At 30.7% G+C, this 20,634-nt stretch overlaps 1 protein-coding gene and 1 long non-coding RNA gene across 3 annotated transcripts in view; one reads left to right on the plus strand and one right to left on the minus strand.

The window, feature by feature from the left end:
- Window positions 1-1,887: 1,887 nt before the first annotated feature.
- The window catches only part of LOC143234980 (uncharacterized), a 45,677-nt gene continuing 26,930 nt past the window's right edge, over window positions 1,888-20,634 (minus strand). Inside the window, exon 7 of one of the 2 annotated variants that reach the window (XM_076472676.1) lies at window positions 1,888-2,151. In XM_076472676.1, coding sequence (XP_076328791.1) covers window positions 2,019-2,151 — 133 coding nt within the window. In that variant the 3' untranslated portion in view covers window positions 1,888-2,018. Of the gene's footprint in view, window positions 2,152-6,475; window positions 6,604-20,634 lie in introns of those variants that run through there. The other variant, XM_076472678.1, reaches the window with a different exon arrangement.
- On the plus strand, window positions 2,649-12,798 carry LOC143234982 (uncharacterized). Its single transcript, XR_013018880.1, has 3 exons — window positions 2,649-3,571; window positions 3,904-6,605; window positions 9,777-12,798. It is a non-coding gene; the product is annotated as an uncharacterized LOC143234982 (long non-coding RNA).

Genomic DNA, 20,634 nt, shown 5'->3' on the forward strand with positions numbered 1-20,634 from the left:
AATTTTGTGAAAAATTATTCCTGACGAATAAATCGCATTTTCACAAATTAGGCAAGAAAATTATTTTGGAAATTCTTAAAAGATGAAGATACGTATATTAATACAGAATTCACCATTTATTTGTTTCTTTAACGAAATGGATTATGAAATTCATTTAGAAATACAAATAAAGCTAAGTCACTCTCTTCTAAAACTATACCAAGAAGAGCTTAATGAATTTTCGTGGGTGAAAAAGACATATTAGGTAGATGTCATATGTATTGAAATGAGGTTACATTTTTTAAGGAAAATTAATTCTATGACAGTAGTCAAAAAGTATTGTTTTCGTGTACTCTAATTGAGATATACAACATTATTTATTTATTGCTACTTTCATTAACAGTATTGACTATACCTTTTGATATACAAAATATTGTTCGTTTTTAACTAATTTTTTATACTTTTGTTATAGAAACTATTTTACACTGTCAATTCAACATATTTATACTTAGTACTCACCTATATATGTTAAGCTGGTTGAGCTTTGTGATATATTATTAGTATTATGGCCGAAAGTATCGTTAAAAGCGAGATTACTGAACTAATGAAACAACAGAGCGTAAATTATACCAGTAAAGCCAAAATAAAGTGTACTTTATTAGCCATAGAAATTAAGTAGTTGAATTTTAGTTTCACTTCTTATACACAACTTTCTTTGGTCGAAAGCTAATGGTATGAAGTAACGCAAATCAATGTCTTAGGAAACTGAAAATTCCGAAGAAGAAAAATCACTTTCTATTAAACAAGTATTTCTGGAACGTATTCAGTTGCTTAAAAAGGAAAATTCTACGCTACTTCTAGAGAGTGAACAACAGAGAATGCAGTATGAGAGATGTATTGATGAAGTAGTCAACCAAATAATACAGATTTTTCTAGGTTAAAAGGTATAATTCTTTTGTTCTTCAGAGTTGTTAATATATTTTTATTTTTTACATTTCTAAAATAAATTATGACAAAATCTAGAAACTTTATTCACGTAAATATATAATAAAAGTTTTAAGTATAAACAAATTAATTGTAAAGAAATTAAAGATAAATTCTCTAAATAATTTCAAACTAAAGGTTGGCTTCAAAGAAATCTGTTCGGAATAAAACATAAACAGTAACTGATTACAAAATAAATAAATGAATTAGCTGAATTTTATTGCTTTTAATCACATTTTATTTATTTATTTTTTGATGTTAAGAGAATATTAATTTCTATACATTGTTTGATATGTTATTAAAACGTGCTTACGTTTGTTTATGATAAATCGCTGTTTGGAAAGTGTATATGACATCAGTTAATGCATAAACTTTCAAATCATAATCGTGTTACTCCCAATATATAATGATGCTTTATATCCTATTGGATAATAAAAATATTGTAAATTTTAATTAATTCGAAGAAAAATGTAAATATGTAAATGATTTTCGTTACGATATGCTTAAAGGGCAAATTTATAACTAAAAGTAAAGATTAACAAGTAATTTATATTTTTCGTAGACGGTTTACCAATCAGATCTATCCAGAATAGTTCCACCGAGCCAAATATTTAATGGAACTCTTCAATCCACTATGTCTTCCAACAGTTATATTCAGGTTACTGTTCAAAACGAACAAAATAAACTTCTTCGTAGCTTCAGTACAGAAGATGACATAAAAGATATGACAAATACTAATGACAAATTCTGTTGGAATAATTCTAGCAAAAACATTAACAAGTTTGAACATCGTGTACATTTTAATGAACATAATGCCAAAGAAGTTACGAATGCTTTCAGCAATTCTTCGAACATCCAACAACAACAAATAGACGTTAATCGATGTTCCACAGACGCTAACCCAATGAGTGAAACAATGCTTTGTGTTGATAATTTATCTCCTTTAACTACTCTTAGTAAAATACCTGTGATTAGTCATCGTACAGTCAAAAGTATTGCCGATCGATTGACTCGGTCAATGTGCAACGCCACTAGTAATGACTCACAGCTTAAGTTTAGTTCCAGAGTACTTCCATATACTTCATCCAATAATAACACACGTAGAAATTCATCTTCACCATCTTTTGTTGTTGATAATTTGGTTTTAGAGGTCGAGAGAAGCCATCCGTGTCCATCTTTGAATCATGACTTCCGTGCGTTATATACAGGAAATAAAAATATTAATCCGTCTGAATCTAAAGAACATTTACTATGCATCTTAAACAGTTGTTTACTTCAAGACATACCTCAGGAAATATCTGCCTTAGTGCCTATTGCTAATTAAAATCAGCATGAAAAAAAATGTCACAAGAGGCACAAATAAGGTAGTACGAAATAATATTAACCCTGAATTAAATAATCGCTATCATTCAGTAACAGGTAAGAAAAATATCTAACGTACACGTAATATTGTACTAAACTTCACAATTCATATTCTAATTCTGTGAAACTAGACTTTAGCAATTTAATTGTTAGTTGTATGTTCCTATCTAATTTTCAAGTAGTTAAATTAACTTAAAGATATTAAATTTAACTCGGTATTTGAGAGATTTTTATAAATCTCACTTACATATATGTGTATATATTACAGATACAATTATAATACATGGTTAACATCAGTCCAAAGATAATTCTAAATCAGCTGATGAAAATTATATTGGAAGTAAAGATGAAGGATATTCTACCATGTCCAGTGATATTCAAGAAGAGATAATCGAAGATCCAAACTTTTACATTCACAATTCATATTTGTTTTCGGTTAACTTATCAGAACAACTTGTTAAGATTCTCAGATCAGACTTTTCTCCTGTTCACATAAAAGTGTCAACGAAGAAAGATGGAAGAAAGTTTTCCACTGATAGTGGCTTGTAACAATTTCGACAGACTCCTTTGATGGATACTGTTCATTCTGGTTTCTCAGAAGGTAAATCAAGATATCCAGTAGAAATTAGAGCTATATTGTCCTCTTGCAATCACGATGAAGAGATGATTAAGCAGACAATGTCTATTTGCGCGATGCCTTTACCAAAGAGTGAGAAGCACAATACCACACAAGATTATGAAAGAGTGAGCAATTGAAAAAAAGATACATCAGATACTACAATGCGTGGCTTACGGAAAATAATACCTAATCACTCTTACAAAACAAAAAGATAATTATCAGGGCCAACAATTTTGCATATAACAATAATTTCCCTCTGCAATCATCTAAACGCTTAGACAACATTGGATACATTACAAAATTTAGTAAGTTTATGAAGGCTGAGCTCTTTATTGTAACAAATCAGTTTGAAAGGATATGCTCAGACAAAGGAGTTTCAAGTGTTTCTACTCAAATGACTTCACAAAATAAATGCTTTTCACAGCCATCTGCATTTCTGAAAATAGCACTACATAGTACTACCTCAGACTCAGATTAAGAAAACTAAGATTCGTGCTTAATTCTTTAGAACGATGTGTGTCAGCCTGTAAAAATCTCTTTTCAGTGAATCAATCATTTTTGATTTCCACAACTAGTGACAGTAGGAAAAGGTCAGAAGAGAAAAATACCTCTGCAAACCTTATTAAGGTTGGTTACATTCACTAAATGCTACTCTGTTGTATTAAGATATCAAGTAGTTTTAACTAAAGCTGCGAAACATATACATTTGATAATTTAAAGTCAAATTTAATTTTTAATTTTGAAATGTATAGTTTTCTACCGTTAAATAAAATAAAATGTTTTTCATTTTTTATCTTAACGCTACAAAACTGGTAATAAAAGAAATCATATGTTTATTGGAATATCTTATAATGATTTTTTAATCTTTCAAAAATTATGTTTTATATAGCGTATCATATGTTGAACCAGTAGAATTATTGGCAGTGTTACTTACAAATATTACCTTTCTCTTGAAATAGAATGTTTCATCCTGGAAACAGTTAGAAACCTCTCCTGTCTGAGCGATTCGTTGAGTTCAGTACAATCTTATGCTTCGGAAGTCACGAACAGCAAAGAATAAGAAGAGTTTAACCCTACCAGTCTGAAATGTTCAAGCGTTGGGCAATTTTTCTTTATTTATGAATGGAATAAAATTATTATTATCTTTATTTTTCTTCTATGCAAATTTTTGTTTATTGAAATATGTTTTGTTTTATGAATTAATAAGATTTTTTCTCAAATAAGGAACATAAATATTATTATGAAAAGGATACCGAAGTGTGCAATTATAAAAACTGTTAAATAACTGATTATAAACATGTTATAAAATTATATAATTTCAAGGGATATCACCAAGATATGCTTTTAAAATGTGTAATAAGGATTGATGCCAGCTGTTAAATGAGAATATTTAATTTCCTTGTTATGGTTAAATAATTAAAATACATAAACGTGAAAGTTTTACATGTCTATATTACCGGGTTATAGGCTGTATTCTTTCCGACATCTATAGATATACAATGATATAGAAATTACAAAGCCGGTCAAAGTGTTCAAGAGTAGCATTGTAAGTTAACATTTTCCTGGAGTTTTATTCTGTGAAATAACGAAAAACTATTTTTGTTACAGTTAGACTTGTATATAAAACAAGACTGAACATGATTAATTGATACTGATTGAGCTAAGAACCCTAAAATGTGTAATCGCTATTTTTATTCATGACGTAAATGATGAACATCCTGAGGAGACCATTGTGCGTGCTAAATAATGACAGTCAGTCCCTTTGAAGATAGAAAATTAATATAAACAGCTTTATGGTTTATATGTTTTGGTTTCAGCGCAGTATAAAACCTTAAATCATTGATTCGTAACCAGTCGTACTCGTTCCAAAATTGATACCCAAAATATAAGGCATTATTCCGTAAAATAACACACAACAACAACAAATTTAAAATAAATTAATAAAAACAATTCTGTTTTGGTAAAATGAGTACCTAATCTGACAACACTTCCAGACTCCAGACGTGGTTTGAGATACTTTACTTGTGCTAAAAACTTGAAGTGCAGCATATTTGCATTATCTATAAAAAATTTGTATTTCCACATTAGATACTATTATTATTTGCATAGACCTATGTGTGTTATCACAACAGAGTTAATATCAAGTGTTTTTGTAAACGTAGAGACGATAAACGTAAATTACTTTGTGTTTGACAAATTGTTTTAGGAAACTTTGCTGAAACGAGCAAATAGACTTTTTATTCTCATGCATAAATCCTTACTACATAGAACTTGAGTTTATCGTGATTTTAACATAATTATGTGTTGCAAATATAAATGTTCCCAACAGTAATTTTAATCTCAGACTTGTACAGCAATACCTTTATTTTGAAAACTAAAAAACTCTTTTCTACTGGTAACCCGGGCCCGACATGGCCAAGTGTGTTAAAGTGTTAGACTCGTAATCCGAGGGTCGTGGATTCGAATCACGGTCGCACCAAACATGCTCGCCCTTTCAGCCGTGGGGGCGTTATAATGTGACGGTCAATCCCACTATTCGTTGGTAAAAGAGTAGCCCAAGAGTTTGTGGGGGGGTAATGACTAGTTGCCTTCCCTCTAGTCTTACACTGCTAAATTAGGGACGGCTAGCGCAGATAGCCCTCGAGTAGCTTTGCACGAAATTCAAAACAAACAAACAAACAATACTGGTAACCCATATACTCCTAGTAAATAAAGATGTCATTTAAATATTAGTCGATCGGCATGGCCAGGTGGTTAAAGCATTTGCCTCGTAATTCGAGGGTCGTGGGTTCAAATCTCTCTCCTACTAAACATGCTTGCCTTAATTAGCCGTGGGAGTGTTATAATATGAGAGTCAATCGCACTATTCTTTGGTAAGAGTAGCCCAAGAGTTGGTAGTAGGTGATGGTGACTAGCTGCCTTTCCTCGATCCTTACACTGCTAAAGTAGAGAAGGCTAGCGCGGATAGCTTTCGTGTAGCTTTACGCGAAATTAAAATCAAACAGACAAATATTTGTCTTGTTTAATAACATACATATACTTAGTACTTATAAAAAAATATATAAGAAGTTATTTTCTCACATTTAGTTATTACTGAATTATTCAAATTTTTGTTGAATAGTGCCAAACAGCAGTACAGCGGGTTGTCTGCGAACTCACCGTCAGAATCCGGGTTTCGATACCCGTGGTGGGCAGAGTATAGATAGTCGATTGTTTAGCTGTGTACTTAATTCAAAATAATCATACAATCAATTAATTAGTTGAATAGTAAGCGTTTTAATTAACGGTTTATTTAGTTGATATTCGAGATCGAAAACAATTTTGAAAAGGTAGAGTATCTCATGATTATTATTTCTTTATTAAATGTCATACAAAAGTAATTTATTCAGAATTATGAATGCTATTGGTATTGAATAGAACAAACTCTCAGAATTTACGCTGGTAAGTAGAATAGAGTTAAGTTTAAAACACATCACTAATAATATTGAGTAAACATTAAACGTAAGAAATAAAACATTATAATGCCTTTTTGTTTGACACTGAGATTTCAGGACAATGATATATGGAGTCTCAATGGCGGTAAATGTGATTTGCCAGAGCACTACACCTTTGTTCAACAGTGGCTACAACAGGAGGTGAACAAGTTTTGAAAGACTGCTCTGTAAGTATACAATAAAAAATTTAAAATCAGTAGTAAATTTTTCTTTAGGTTAATTTGTTTTTTGATTGAATTATTGTATAAATAAAACATTATTTATTTCAAAAATATCCTACTTCATTAGGTTTCACTTGTTATTTTGGCGTTTCTAACTTTAATACGCGTGAAGAAAAGAGTAATGAAATTGTTCGTTCAGATGTCTATACTGCAATTATACATTAACGTTATTACAAAATAAAATTAATATTTATTGTGTTACAGAAAGTTAAAAAGGAAAACACATCAAGATGGACATTCCAGCTTTGTTTATAAGACAAAAAGAAGAATGTAACTGCTATTAATAAAACCATTAAGCTTAAAACAAGTCGTGTCAAAAATACACTTGATAATATTCGTGAAAGTAAAGAAAAAGGGAAAAATATAGAAGGAAATCTCAAGAATTCTTTATCCAGTCCGGTCGTTAGAAAGATGCCTTTTCAGCAGCACTACACTTCTTATGTCTTTACTTTTCCACTTAGCAAAACGTATCCTAATAAGCCCAAGTATTCTATCGAAGCACTTCTAAAAACAGCCACAAAGAAGAAGATTCCACAGAAAATTCTTGTGTAAACTCACTATAAAACATCAAAAATGATGAAGCTTTATATAGGTCCTCCTGGTCTAGCGAAATATATTGAAAAAAAGACTACATTGCTACACAAGCGGATAGAACAGCAGAAACCAGTGGCGGAGATTATGGAAGATCTCGTGAGTCACTGGTGCTCGAATCAAAACAGTTTATTGATCCTCCATGTAAAGATTTTCTCTTGGAGATAATTACAACGAAAGGCATTTCTGCAGAAACTAAAACGGTTCAGAATAAGACTCTAACACCACAAAACAATGGTAAACCACTTCAATTGTGTTCGCAAATGCATAATAAAATAGAACAGAATGTTTCACAATCACATTCGATGGTTAATATACAATGTGTCGAAAAAATACCACAAAATAGTTTTAGTGCTGTATTTAAGCAAGGGAAGTTCAATAAAAACAAAAACGCAAGGTATGTTCTAATAGAAACATCAATACACAAAATGGCTTCCTTAAATTTCCTCTGAATAAGAGAAATTGTAATGAATCTCTCTATAACTTAACGCAACGAACACTACCGATCACAACACAATTGCTATACACACCATCAAAATATCAAAACGAAATATTCCAGTTTTCACACAACAAAAAGCAACCAACGTTGCTTTCTTCTTTAAATCCTTTTGTGCAAAATATCAGAAAACGCTAACAAATTAAACCTACAATTCGTCCTAAACCTAGCTCACTGATATCTCGTAGTTCAAGACTTTCTATGTTAGAAATTAACAAAAGCAATGAAATTGATAATCAAAAATCAGGCAGAACTAAAATATCTATTATCGCATTATCTTCTACTGTTGTTTTGAAAGAAAAGAAACAGGAAGATTTAGGTTGGAACAAAGTAAACAAAATACCAAATAAAAATATTTTGTCTACTAAGGTAAATTCCACGCTGGTACAGCAGTATGTCTACAGATTTACAACGCTAAAGTCAGGGATTCGATTCCCCTTGGTGGGCTCAGCAGATAGCTCGATGTGGCTTTTCTATAAGAAAACACACACTAAGACAAAGTTAAGAAAACTGGAAATTATAAAATAATTTCAAATTCTTCCGAAAAGATTACTCTAGAACAAGTTGACAGAAATAAAACCGTAATTAGTCGAAAACCTTCATCACTAAAAGGCAGAGTGGTAAAACTTTTAGACAATAAACTGAAACGTCAAACTATCGAGAAACCTTCCACGATGTCTGTATTGAAATCACCTCAGATGAAAGAAAACTTTATTTTTCATCAGCAAAATGCTGATGTTGATTTAGATCCACTGGCATTTAAAAGCAGTGATTTTTTCCGTAGCACAGAAAATCCAAATTCTGAACACGTTACTGGATCAGAATGAGAAGACTTCTTCTGATTCCTGCCTCAACAAATCAGCTTCAACAGGATTCAAAGATATATTTGTTCCAAAGGCCAACGAGATAATTAAATAAGGTTACAGAAATTCCTGGATTCATGTATCCACAAAAGCGGATTTAAATAAGGTATAAATCTGTATTTTCCAACAGTATACAATACTCTATAAAGTTATTCTTTAGCAGCATGATTTTTTATACTAACATGTTACGAACTGCTTAATTCCATTTAATATAACCACATGTTTCTTCACAGAGAAGAATGACTGATTCAATTTATGTACAAATAACCATTCAACAACTTATATGGTTTGATTCATTCATGTGTGTGTGTGTATGTATATATAGAACAATAAATTTTTAAGCCACAAACCAAACACATTAAAATTAAACAAAATTCACTACATTAAAACAAAAAAGATTCTAGGGTACAAGCTACAACGGGGATTATAAAATAGTCCTAGGTTTTGGAGGTGACTGGGGAAGTAGAACCTATATTGCGGTGGAGATACACCGTCTATCAGCTTTAACGTCCAATTCACTAATCTCACATAAGAAGATTAGAAATTAGGAGAGCGAGATGTGGATGCTCAAGCCCACAACGTCCCATATTTATATCATCTTTCACTGCCTGCAGGCAGTTGTGGGTGACTGCTCTCCCAAGTTAAAATAAGAACAAGAAAAAGATAAATATAAAGATAAAATAAAATCAGGGGTTCGATTCCCCTCGGTGGACTCAGCAGATAGCTCGATGTGGCTTTGCTATAAGAAAACACACACACATACACGAAATAAAATAAAATACAATGAAAATTAGAAAATTAGGCTAATTTCATAGTGTTCACATTTTTCCTATTAAATGCTAAAAACGTTTTTATTTTTATTTTCCCTTTTTTATTTTCATCTTTCGAAGCTCTACTCAAATAAGTCTTTGAGTCTAACAACGCAAAATCCATATTTTTTCTTTATGTTCATTGGCTTTAAGATTCTGGCCAGCAGTGTATGAAAGTTAAGGAAATACTGAACAATAATATAAAAGAATGATGCAAGCTGTCTTTGTTTGTAACTGGAACTTAGTTATCCAGTTCTTTACTTTTCAAATTTAGAAAGTTTATTTATTATTTTTTTACATTTTTGTTCAACAACATATAGCATTAAAAGAAAGTTATATATAAAACTTTGCTTTTCAGGTTCACTCGTGAAAGATGAATCGTTAGGAGAGTGTTCAGTGTACACAGCGAATGAAACGTATTCCAACCAACAGAAAAAAGAAAATACTTTATTAGAAATCTCCAATAATGAATCATGCACGTATTACAACATCGACCTCACTTCATCCAAAATCAGGGACATGACAAACAGTTGTTTGTCGTGTTTTTTACATAACAAAGTTTCTTCTAAGCGGATCTCTTTCAGCGATTCGTGTGCTGAAAGTTTTTGTTCATCAACTAATAGGTTGAATCACAGTGACTTGTACAATGTATGTATGTACAGAACTTAATACACTTAATATTGTGGATTAAATGCATAGTTTTATGATTATCTATAAATTTTAAATCTCAGTAAAAATAATTGTATTTCAAAATATGCGTATCCAATCAAACCACATTAGATAAATTACGGTTCTTAAATTAATACGCTGAAGTTTATTCCTAATTGATTGACTTTTTTATTGTATTTTGATTTTAATTGCAATTTAGTTTTATTAGAAAAATTTGTATTTAATAATAAAACAATACCTAGTTTTTAGTAAAGCTCTTTAGTTTGATAAGTGTAAAATGTATCCCGTCAATTTTATGAGAAGTATTCACACATTTTGTCTTTAATTTAAAGCTTATTTCTTTTGAAACCGGTAACATTCTAATACTGAAATTATGATTTGCTTATTTTAAATCGAAGTTTAAAACAAACAGTTTGCTTGTCTATATTCAGAATATCTTCGATCGTAAGTTATCAACAAATTTACGAATTAATTTCCTCTACCTCACTGTTTCTAGGAATATTGCTAGAAATGCTGATAGTTGCTCCATGATCCAAAAATAATTTTTAAATATATTTTGTGTAATACTATAGTATTACGATCTCGAGTTGTTGGAACTTGTCCAGTCTAACCGGAACAAAGTGTTACATACTGAAATCAGAATAGCAGTGTATCAAGTGTTTCTGTTGATCAATTTACTAGATGTTACATTCGAATTAAAAGTGTCAGAATAATTAACTTATGAAAGATCAAGCATATATATAAACGAAGAATAAGTTTAAAAGAATCTGTTTCACTATATCAACCATTATCTAACCTAGATTTTACGAGAGAATAGTAGGTTAAATTATGAATTTAAAATGGGCCCATTTAATATTAAACTAAGAGAAATATACTTTTGACTAATTATAATATTTTACAGACACATACACATATATTTTGTAAATGCATAAATATGAATCACTTTGGAAGCTTTCAGTGCTGTATTTGTCAAATATATAAATATAACCTTTTCAAGTGACATACTTTGGTTTAAAACTATAATCCAGTCTTTGTGTTTCATAACATAAGGTTTCCATAACTGTTATAAATATAACAGTATATTCGAAACTCTTTTAGAAGGTTTGATTTTCATCCAAGTTGATTATCAGGAGAACCATATGTATAAATGGATTGACAAAGTAGTCACAGAGAGTTTTAAAAAATATGATTTTGGTTAAGAAACAGCGTCATACATCTATTATATTTTGATTTTTTTAAATAAAAATGTTAGTTTATAATTAAAATAGCATTTTTGTACTCTTTTATATAATGATTCCAGTGTATGTTTCTTCAACGTTTTAGTAAGAGAATAAGAGGCAATAGAATGCAACTGATAAGTTGCTTTTCTACGATATAAAAGTAGAAACGGTTGTACAAACAGTAAAAAAGTGTAAATACCAATGTTATTTGAAATTGTGAGAAACTCAGACGCCTTCATAAAAGGTCTAATAAGAGTTCATATTTAATTTATGGAATATCTAGGATATATTTGAATAATCAGTGCTACTCATGAATGAAATCTCAGATATTTTGATAACATTAATTTAATTTATAGGGGACAGCTTTTTCACAATGAACTTTATTAACTTTCAAACATTCCAAATATGGTCCATGTATACTTATTTCAGCAGCTTTATATCCATATTTTCAAGTATTAATTTTGAAATGCATGAAACCATTTATATGGACTACACTGTAAATAATGCCCTATATTAAACTAGTAAAATGTTGATGCACTTAATGAATTTTTTTCCATCTTGAATAAGAGATGTAAAATTTTTAATTATAAATTCTTTCCAAATACTAGAGATTTGTAAAACAGTTATAATTACCTATGAATTTATTAGCCGCGACATAACGACTCGTAGAATAGCTCTGAGGTTTTTATTTACTACAGTAGAAACATTCAGCTTAAAGCTATAATTCTTGACCTATTTGAGATCTTCTTACAGCCTGGGCTAGTGAGTATTTCCGCTTGTTTTTATTGCCAAGGTTCTAAGTGAAATTGTGTTTAATAATTGTATGTATTTGATTTGATAACTAAGTTCGTAATATTTGTAAATAAAAGAATTACTGTTCTTGGATGGGAAGGCGTACTTGATAAATAGTAATACTTGTTTTATCGTAACGCATTAGTTTTATAATAAGATAAGTTTTTGTATTTTGTTTCTAATCACTCTCGTCATTTCAGCTTAACATCATATGTTCTTGTGTATATTTTGCATGTTTTGCAATGTGTTTTACACACATACATAAGCTTATATATGGTATTTAGTGAATACGTATAAATGTTTTGTCACATCTCATTCTAATTGTGTGTTGGAATTCTGTAGGAAACTTCATGCGAATTACGATCATCCAATGGTAACTGAAAAGAATTAGGTTATCGGTACTTACTTCTTGAATTAATGACCACTTTAATTAAAGATGTGTACGTTATATACAAAATGGTGTACTCACAATGTAGGAGTTCTTATGAAAATGTTAGTTAAATATCATTTTGAAATCTGTAATAAAAACATCCACTGTCTGTTTGTTCCAGGAGTACTCCTGTGTTGTATCGTAAGTATTGCTTGCTCTTTATTCCAGAAACTTAACACACTATATTGTTCCATACTCGTTTTTTTCTTCATAGAACCTTCCTCTTGGATGAAATTTCTATATTTGCATGCCGATTTACATTGGTTGAAACAATAGAAAGTAACTGAGTAAAAATCAGTTTGAATAAAATACAAATATATCTTAATATTCTTGAGAATAATGAAATCAGTGTGTAGTTTCACAGAAAAAAACTTTTTATTTGTAGGTTTGAACGTTTCAGAATAACTTATTCCTTCATCAGCAAAATCTGAAAATTATGTTACAGTTATAATATAATACAACGTAATGATTAGTTTATTTAGTTATTGAGAAAAGGAGAAGTGGACTGATATGATAGAACAACGTTTATATATATATATCAAACTATGGCTTAGTTACATATGAATATTTAAAACAATTTTAAGTCTTGAAGACCTTTGTGAATCATTAAGAGCGATGCGGTCTTTAGCTGTAAGAAGACTTTCTTTAATGTAGAGTTGAAGGTCTGAAGATACAGTGATGATGTATAATGTGAAACAGTATTAGCAAGAAGAAATGAGAGTTTTAAAGCTTCTTAAAAGTGAAACTCAATGCATAATTTTGCAAGTGAATTTAAGATTTGTTGACTGGATAATAAATAACAGGTAAAGTATATTTTATTGAAGGAGTAAAACAAATATGGTCTATTTACAATTAAAAGGGACACACTGTTAAAATAATTACACAATAAGCATATAGACTTCTTTTTCTAGAGCAAGCCCTTGGTTTTCGTAACTTTTTATTGTGTAATGATTTTAATGTATTATCCCTTTTAATTGTTAAAGCATGTTTGACACAAGTGTGATTTTTCAATAATTTAAAATATGGTCATTGTGAATATTGATTACGGTTATAGTTTAACTTTTATATTTCTTAGAAAGAGTGGGCCATACAAATATTTCTATGTTATTTTTTAACATAGCTTTTTTTTTAGTAACACTTAAATAACTATTAAAATGAATATTTGTGTTTATTACTCTCTTGTTGAAGTTTTTTTTAAATTAATCGTGATGATCAATCATTTATAAAATTGTAATGTTTTTGTTTAATCAGTTAAACACTTCAGAGCTACCAGAACAGAATGACATAATTCTTTAACATTTAATGTAAAGTCAATTTTTTACTTTCTTTTGTAATATAATTTATAAAAATCTTGATCTTATGCATTTGTAAACATGATTTAAGGTGTTTTAGCTATTTGGATTAAGAGAAACACAAGAAATAGTTATTAAACGATGCACAAAATTTTAGAATACTTTTATTGCATATCAAGAACAAAACACTTCTCTGTGTTTTCACCCAAATCACAATCGCACGTAATCGATTTTTGTAATACATATTAGAAGAGAGTAAAAATAACACAAAATTGTTATAAAATACAGAGCGTGTGACGTGCTACTTCTGAAAAGTCTGTTGATTCATCTAAGCACATAAACAACCACAGACAATACATGGTATATTGTACAAATATTTTTCCTATTGGACAAGAAAGCACGATACTTTATATGCGTAATTTGTTTTATAACATTATACATACGCAAGTAATTTCGCAAAGAAAATAAGTTGTTGAAAGCTCATGATACTAGTAATTTTCACTCGCCTTAAGACAATATTTAATCATTGTTTATTCAAGAAATTGATAGTAAGTTGATCAATTGAAAAGCAATCAGCTCCTAATGTTCACACATATTTATATATATACACATCCTAAAACATTTATAGTAAGAAGTAGTTAATTCTTTACAACTGATTTTCATTTATAAATAAACGTTTTATTGATTCCACTGAAAAATATGTTCCGACGTAAAAGCCTAAATTCTTGACATCTTTCATATTTTTTATACATACATAGGTTGCCTACATTAATGGAGAGAAGTCAAATACTTCTATAAATATGTAAGTCCAGAAATGTGTTCATCCAGAACTTCAGGACAAACATTATTTAAAAAAAAATATCTTACTTTTCAGAAATTTGGCAGCTAGAAAAACGAAAACAAATCAATGCTCTCTGAGTTAGTTGTTTTAAGCACAAAACTATATAATAAGCTGTATCTTCTCTCTTTTTTCCCTTGAAATTTGTGAATGTCATCAAGAATTACAAGACAACTATTTTGTAATATTTTTATTTTATTTGATGATAGGTTGATCATTATGATATTAAATAAAACAATATGAGTTTGAAAGGGGCTTTGCTCATTATACATCGTTTTGCGTTTAAAAATCACTTCACTTGGAATTTAGCATGTTTTTTAAGCATTCCAAGAACAATATTCTCTGAAATAGACTCTAGTTGTCTTGTTGATAAGACGAAGAAAATGTGGTATATTTGAATGAGGGTGAGAAACTACTATTTTGTCAGTACTGTAGTGAAATATTTTAAAAATAAGTCATTTATTTTTAGGCTTTTTTTTTGTCTGAGAGAGTATTATTTATACATATATAGGAAAACTAAAAATAAAAAAGTAAACATCTAAAGGCAGAATAACGCAGAGTTTGCGCAACATATCCAGACTTTAAACAAAATATAATTAAACGTAAATTCTCGGGAGAAAACATATGAAAGAAAAACCGTAGCCAGAATACAAATACCAAACACCTGAACACAAATCATAAGGTGGGTAATTATGTAATGATTCTTTGTTTCTTGAGATACTGACAGAAGTATGACCCTAATTGCATTGGAATATATCGTCTATCCAGTTTAATCTCAGCTTCGCCGACCTCAAATACTTAAGATAAAATAAAATAAAAAAGTGATCAGATTTAGGTGCACTAACTCTCAATGTTCCACATCCTTACCACCTTTTACTTTCTATAGCCAGTTGTGGAAAGGTGGTTGTTCAGGAAAATGTTATAATATAAAAAAGAGGAAGAAAATAAGATAATACAGGACATTAATTGGGAGACAGTAAAATTGTCGTTGAAGTTAACATTTCAGCCCCTAGTATGATGTTTGAACATAAATAACAAAATGTTAAGGTATTTCTATAAGTAATTTTGAATTTAAAATTATTTATAATTTTTTTTCTTTATAATAAACATACAAATTATTTTCTCTGACATATTTTGGCGATTTCAGTAGTATTATTAATCCAGGAATAAGTAATTACATTGGTAACATTTATCGTGCAGTACACTATTTAGATTTAAACATTAAGGTAATGAATAATTAATTAGATATTAATATTTGTGACAAAAGAAATGACTTAAGATTACTTTTTGTACTTCTTTACCCAAACAGTAAAGTATCAACAAATGTCAGACAAAGCATTATACATTCACAGCTTATTGTGTATCTAAGAATTTGTTGTATTGTTCTTAATATCTGATATTAATATATCAGTACTAAAACTTATTTTTAATAGGTTTGATGAGAAAACTTTATAAATTTCGAATTATTTTATAATAAGTAAAAAGGTATACATATATATATATATAAATAAATTTGAAATTAGTGAATCAAACAAAATAATAATATTCATATTACAAAATAATTTCTTAAGTTATTGTTAAGGGAATAATTAGAATTATTTATTAGATACTTGGTATCTTGTACAGAGAAAATTAATGTAGTTATATCACCTTTCATATATAAGACCTATTATTGTGTGGTTTTCTTTAGAACCATTGAAGATCCAGATGCTAGCATGACAGGATGGGGGATGAGGGCTGTATTTATAATATTAGTTAAGATCAGCATACCTTATCATCTTGGTATCTATGTCCAAATATGATATTAGAGTCTGGAATGACTGTTTTTCTTTTCCTCCATTGATGTATTGCATGCTATTTTTCTTTCTTCTTATTTCTTTTATTTTATTTTTCTGAAAAACCACCTTCCTACATCTGACTGCAGACAGCGAGAAGTTGTAAAGATGTGGGACGTTGTGAGCTAAAGTAGCAAGATCTGTGTCATTATATTTTTTCTTAGCCATGCGAGGCCGATGAAGTTGAGGTTGAACTGAAGAGACGGTGTAGCGCCAATGCGATCAGTGTCTTACTTCCACCAGCGCCTCTAAAAAAAGGGTGCATTGCGTAATGATCCACCTTACGATTGGTGCTCCGGTGTTGGATGTTTGTATTGTGGTGGCTACTTTTTATTTATTTCTTTTAAAGTGTTTTTCTCCCGGCGTGACCAGGTGGTTACGGTACTCAACTCGTAATCTGAGAGTCACGGGTTCGAATCCTCGTCACACAAAACATGCTCTTCCTTTCAGCCGTGGGGGTGTTATAACGTTAGGATCAATTCGTAGATAAAAGAGTAGCCATGGAGTTGACGGTGGATAGTGATGACTAGCTACATTTTCTCTAGTCTTACACTGCTAAATTAGGGACGGCTAGCGCAAATATCTCTCGCGTAACTTTGCGTGAAATTCAACACAAATAAACAAACTCTCCTAAAATTACATTTATTTGTTTTCCATTAGGATGAAAATGGAAAATTTATTTGGGTATTAGTTTGTAAGAAACTTTGATAATATGTGTCTTAGAAAATAAAACACTGGACTGATTTGTCAACTTTGTTAATTTATAACAACCAAAAAAAAAGTAATCAATTCACTGTAACTTAATACATTTTCAGCGAAAATAGCATTTCAGCTAACATTTCAAATTGAATAATGAAGATGAAAATGGTTTCATAGTCTTTGAGGGAATGTTATGTCTATGTTATATATATATATATGCAAAAACGTCTCGTCTGGGTTGAGAAAATATTTTACATAGAAGAGCGAACAACGTTTCGACCTTCTTCGGTCATTGTCAGGTTCACAAAGAAAGAGCCGTTTTTGCATATATATTTCTCAACAAGTGGGTTTCTCGACATCACTGATTATTATGTTATATATAATTGCTGATTTACATTTTTTTTAGAATTACAGATTATACAGTTTAAGTGTGATAATCAGCCCCATTAATATACAAAAAATGGTAAATAGTTAAAACGTTAGCCGACAAAATGCAAATAACCATTATGTACATAATGAATTCTAAAAAATTATTAACATGTTAATTAGTGATTTATCTACTTGGTTTAATAACAGATTCGAACAGAAATATCTCTAAGTGCGTTGTTAATAATAATATACCAATTTAGTACTTTTGCTTGTGAGATGCAGACGTGAAGAGTTAGAGTTAATTTAGATGCTTGTTGTTTGAGCTTTATTTGTTTTATACCTAGAAGCTTTCTGTTCGAGCTTGAAAAATACCACGATCAAAAAAAATGGTTCAGCTGAAGAAATTAAAATCCCTTTAAGAAACGTCCTTCAAAAAGCATTCATGATGTTATTGAAAATATTTGGCAAATGTGTGTGTGTTTTTCTTATAGCCAAACAACGACGGGCTATCTGCTGTATCCGCTGAGAGGAATCGAAACCCTGAGTTTAGCTTTGCACATCCATAGACATGCCGTTAATCCCACCGGGGGATCGTTTGGGGAGTATCCTTAAGTATCACACAATATTAATTTTCAAAGTTTCGCGAGTATCCATGAATATACAGAGTGAAAAACATATAGTTCTCGATTTAAGTGATAGTTACATTTCAGGAATTCGTCGCGTGTATCAAACACTATTTCTCATATAGTATATACGATGCGTGCAATACCAGTGGGAATGCCAGTAATCAAGGCTGAATATATTGTAGAAATATACTACAGAAGAATATAAATGACAGTGGAAAGACTTCTGCATTTCCTTCGAAATTATTGGCAAGTTATAGACGGGATCATCGTGCATAGCCCGTAGATCGCGAACTTCATTAATCTCCAATACCATCGTGTCTCAAACTCTCCATTTATTTATATTGTTATACGTGCCGCCTAGGCTCATGTAGTCAACATAACATATTTAGAGAAAACATTAACTTCAGTGTGAAGCATGGTAAATTGATTTTAATGACTTCGTTGTATGACCAAACGGACCACAACCGTCTGACTACTGCACAGGTGACCGTAATATTATTGCCATTGTGACGTCACTTCAACTATCGTGAGTCGTGTAGTCGCGGTTGTTATTGTAATAAAGCCTCTGCATCGGCTAAGCCTTTAAACAGACGGTGAGTAAATGCTTCTATTTGTGCCCCCCGCTAGTGCAGCGGTATGTATGTCTATGGAATTACAACGCTAAAATCAGGGGCTCAATTCTCCTCAGTGGGCTTAGCAGATAGCCCGATGTGGCTTTGCTATAAGAAAACACACACTTCTATTTGTACCGTTACAATACACAAATCGCTCGAAAATTGCGTTAACCAGAGTTCGGTAGCGCGTGAATCAGGAATAGGTCGATCGCGTTAATCCAAAAACGAGTAAAACGAATTCGCATAAATCAAGAACTATCTGTACTTATTTTAAACGTATGTTTGTAGTTAAGCGTAGATTTCCACATTTGTATCGAAAAGTGGTTTCTAGCGGTGTAGATCTAGAGACGTTCCGCTGTTCCACTGGAGGGCTAGACGTTTGACGAGTACCCTCAAGTATACAGCGTCCTGGGTCAATTTTTAACGTTTCACGAATATCCTCAAGAATTCAAAGTCCTGTATTAATTTACAACATTTCGCGAGTGTTCTTAAGTATACTGTACTCGTTATTACTGTTTATAAATAACGGAAGTTCCACACACACGATTAGGTTATTTTAACTAAGCCGTTTGTTAAAAGCCGATCTTTTAAAAGTAAAATAATTACAAAAATCTGTATGGATTGTAATTAGCAGTATTAAATAAACATGTCTGTACGCTAAGCATACCATTCATTTAAGACGTAAACAATGTTAATGAAATTTAGCATTAAATTTTCTCGGGATAAACAGGTATGCAAAGAAATATAATTATACAGATTAGTTAATGAAGTAAACATATTACTGTCACTGCAGAGTGACTTTTAATACAATCTTGTTTGCCCGAATAGAGCCATCGAATCTTATACTTTCAGATACCAACAAAAGTTTTGTATTTTACAGCCCTAACATACAGAGCACTGTTTATCGGTAACGTAACATAAATCCTATACTCTCGATCAAAGTCCCATCCACCAATAAAACAAAACAACTTTACAACATTTATCTGTGTAACATAAATCCTTCTCTTTTTCAAAGTCCCATCCACCAATGACAACGATAGTTCTTAGCTACATAGATGGACAACGATAGTTCTTAGCTACATAGATGGACTTCCAGCTTCCTCTGTTTCAACGATATTTCTTTAAGATATTAAGCGAATTATTTACTTCTTTGTATCAACAAAATTTTCTGTAACAATGATGAGGTTTCAAAGGTTTTAGAAAACGTAATAAGTTTCAAAATATTATTAAACAACAAGGGCTTTACAATAAATAAATTTCAAAACATTATTAAACAACAAGGGTTCTACAATAAATGGAATAACACTTTACGTATTTTGAGCGTTGAATTTAATAATGGAATCATACATTAGCAATAAATCAAGAAATATTTTATTTAGAAAAAATGTTTAAAATAACAGATAAAGTACAGAAAAGCACACTGTACAGATTTACAGATAAAGCACACTGTACAGATAAAACACTGTACAGATAAAGCACACTGTACAGATAAAAAAGTACAGATAAAGTACAGATAAAGTACAGATAAAGCACACTGTACAGATAAAGTACAGATAAAGCACACTGTACAGATAAAGTACAGATAAAGTACAGATAAAGCACACTGTACACATAAAGCACACAGTACAGATAAAGTACACTGTACAGATAAAGCACACTGTACAGATAAAGCACACTGTACAGTTAAAGCACACTGTACAGTTAAAGCACACTGTACAGATAAAGCACACTGTACAGATAAAGCACAGATAAAGCACACTGTACAGATAAAGTACAGATAAAGTACAGATAAAGCACACTGTACAGATAAAGTACAGATAAAGTACAGATAA

This window comes from Tachypleus tridentatus, chromosome 12 (assembly GCF_004210375.1).
Source record: "Tachypleus tridentatus isolate NWPU-2018 chromosome 12, ASM421037v1, whole genome shotgun sequence".
Classification (NCBI taxonomy): Eukaryota; Metazoa; Arthropoda; class Merostomata; order Xiphosura; family Limulidae; genus Tachypleus; species Tachypleus tridentatus.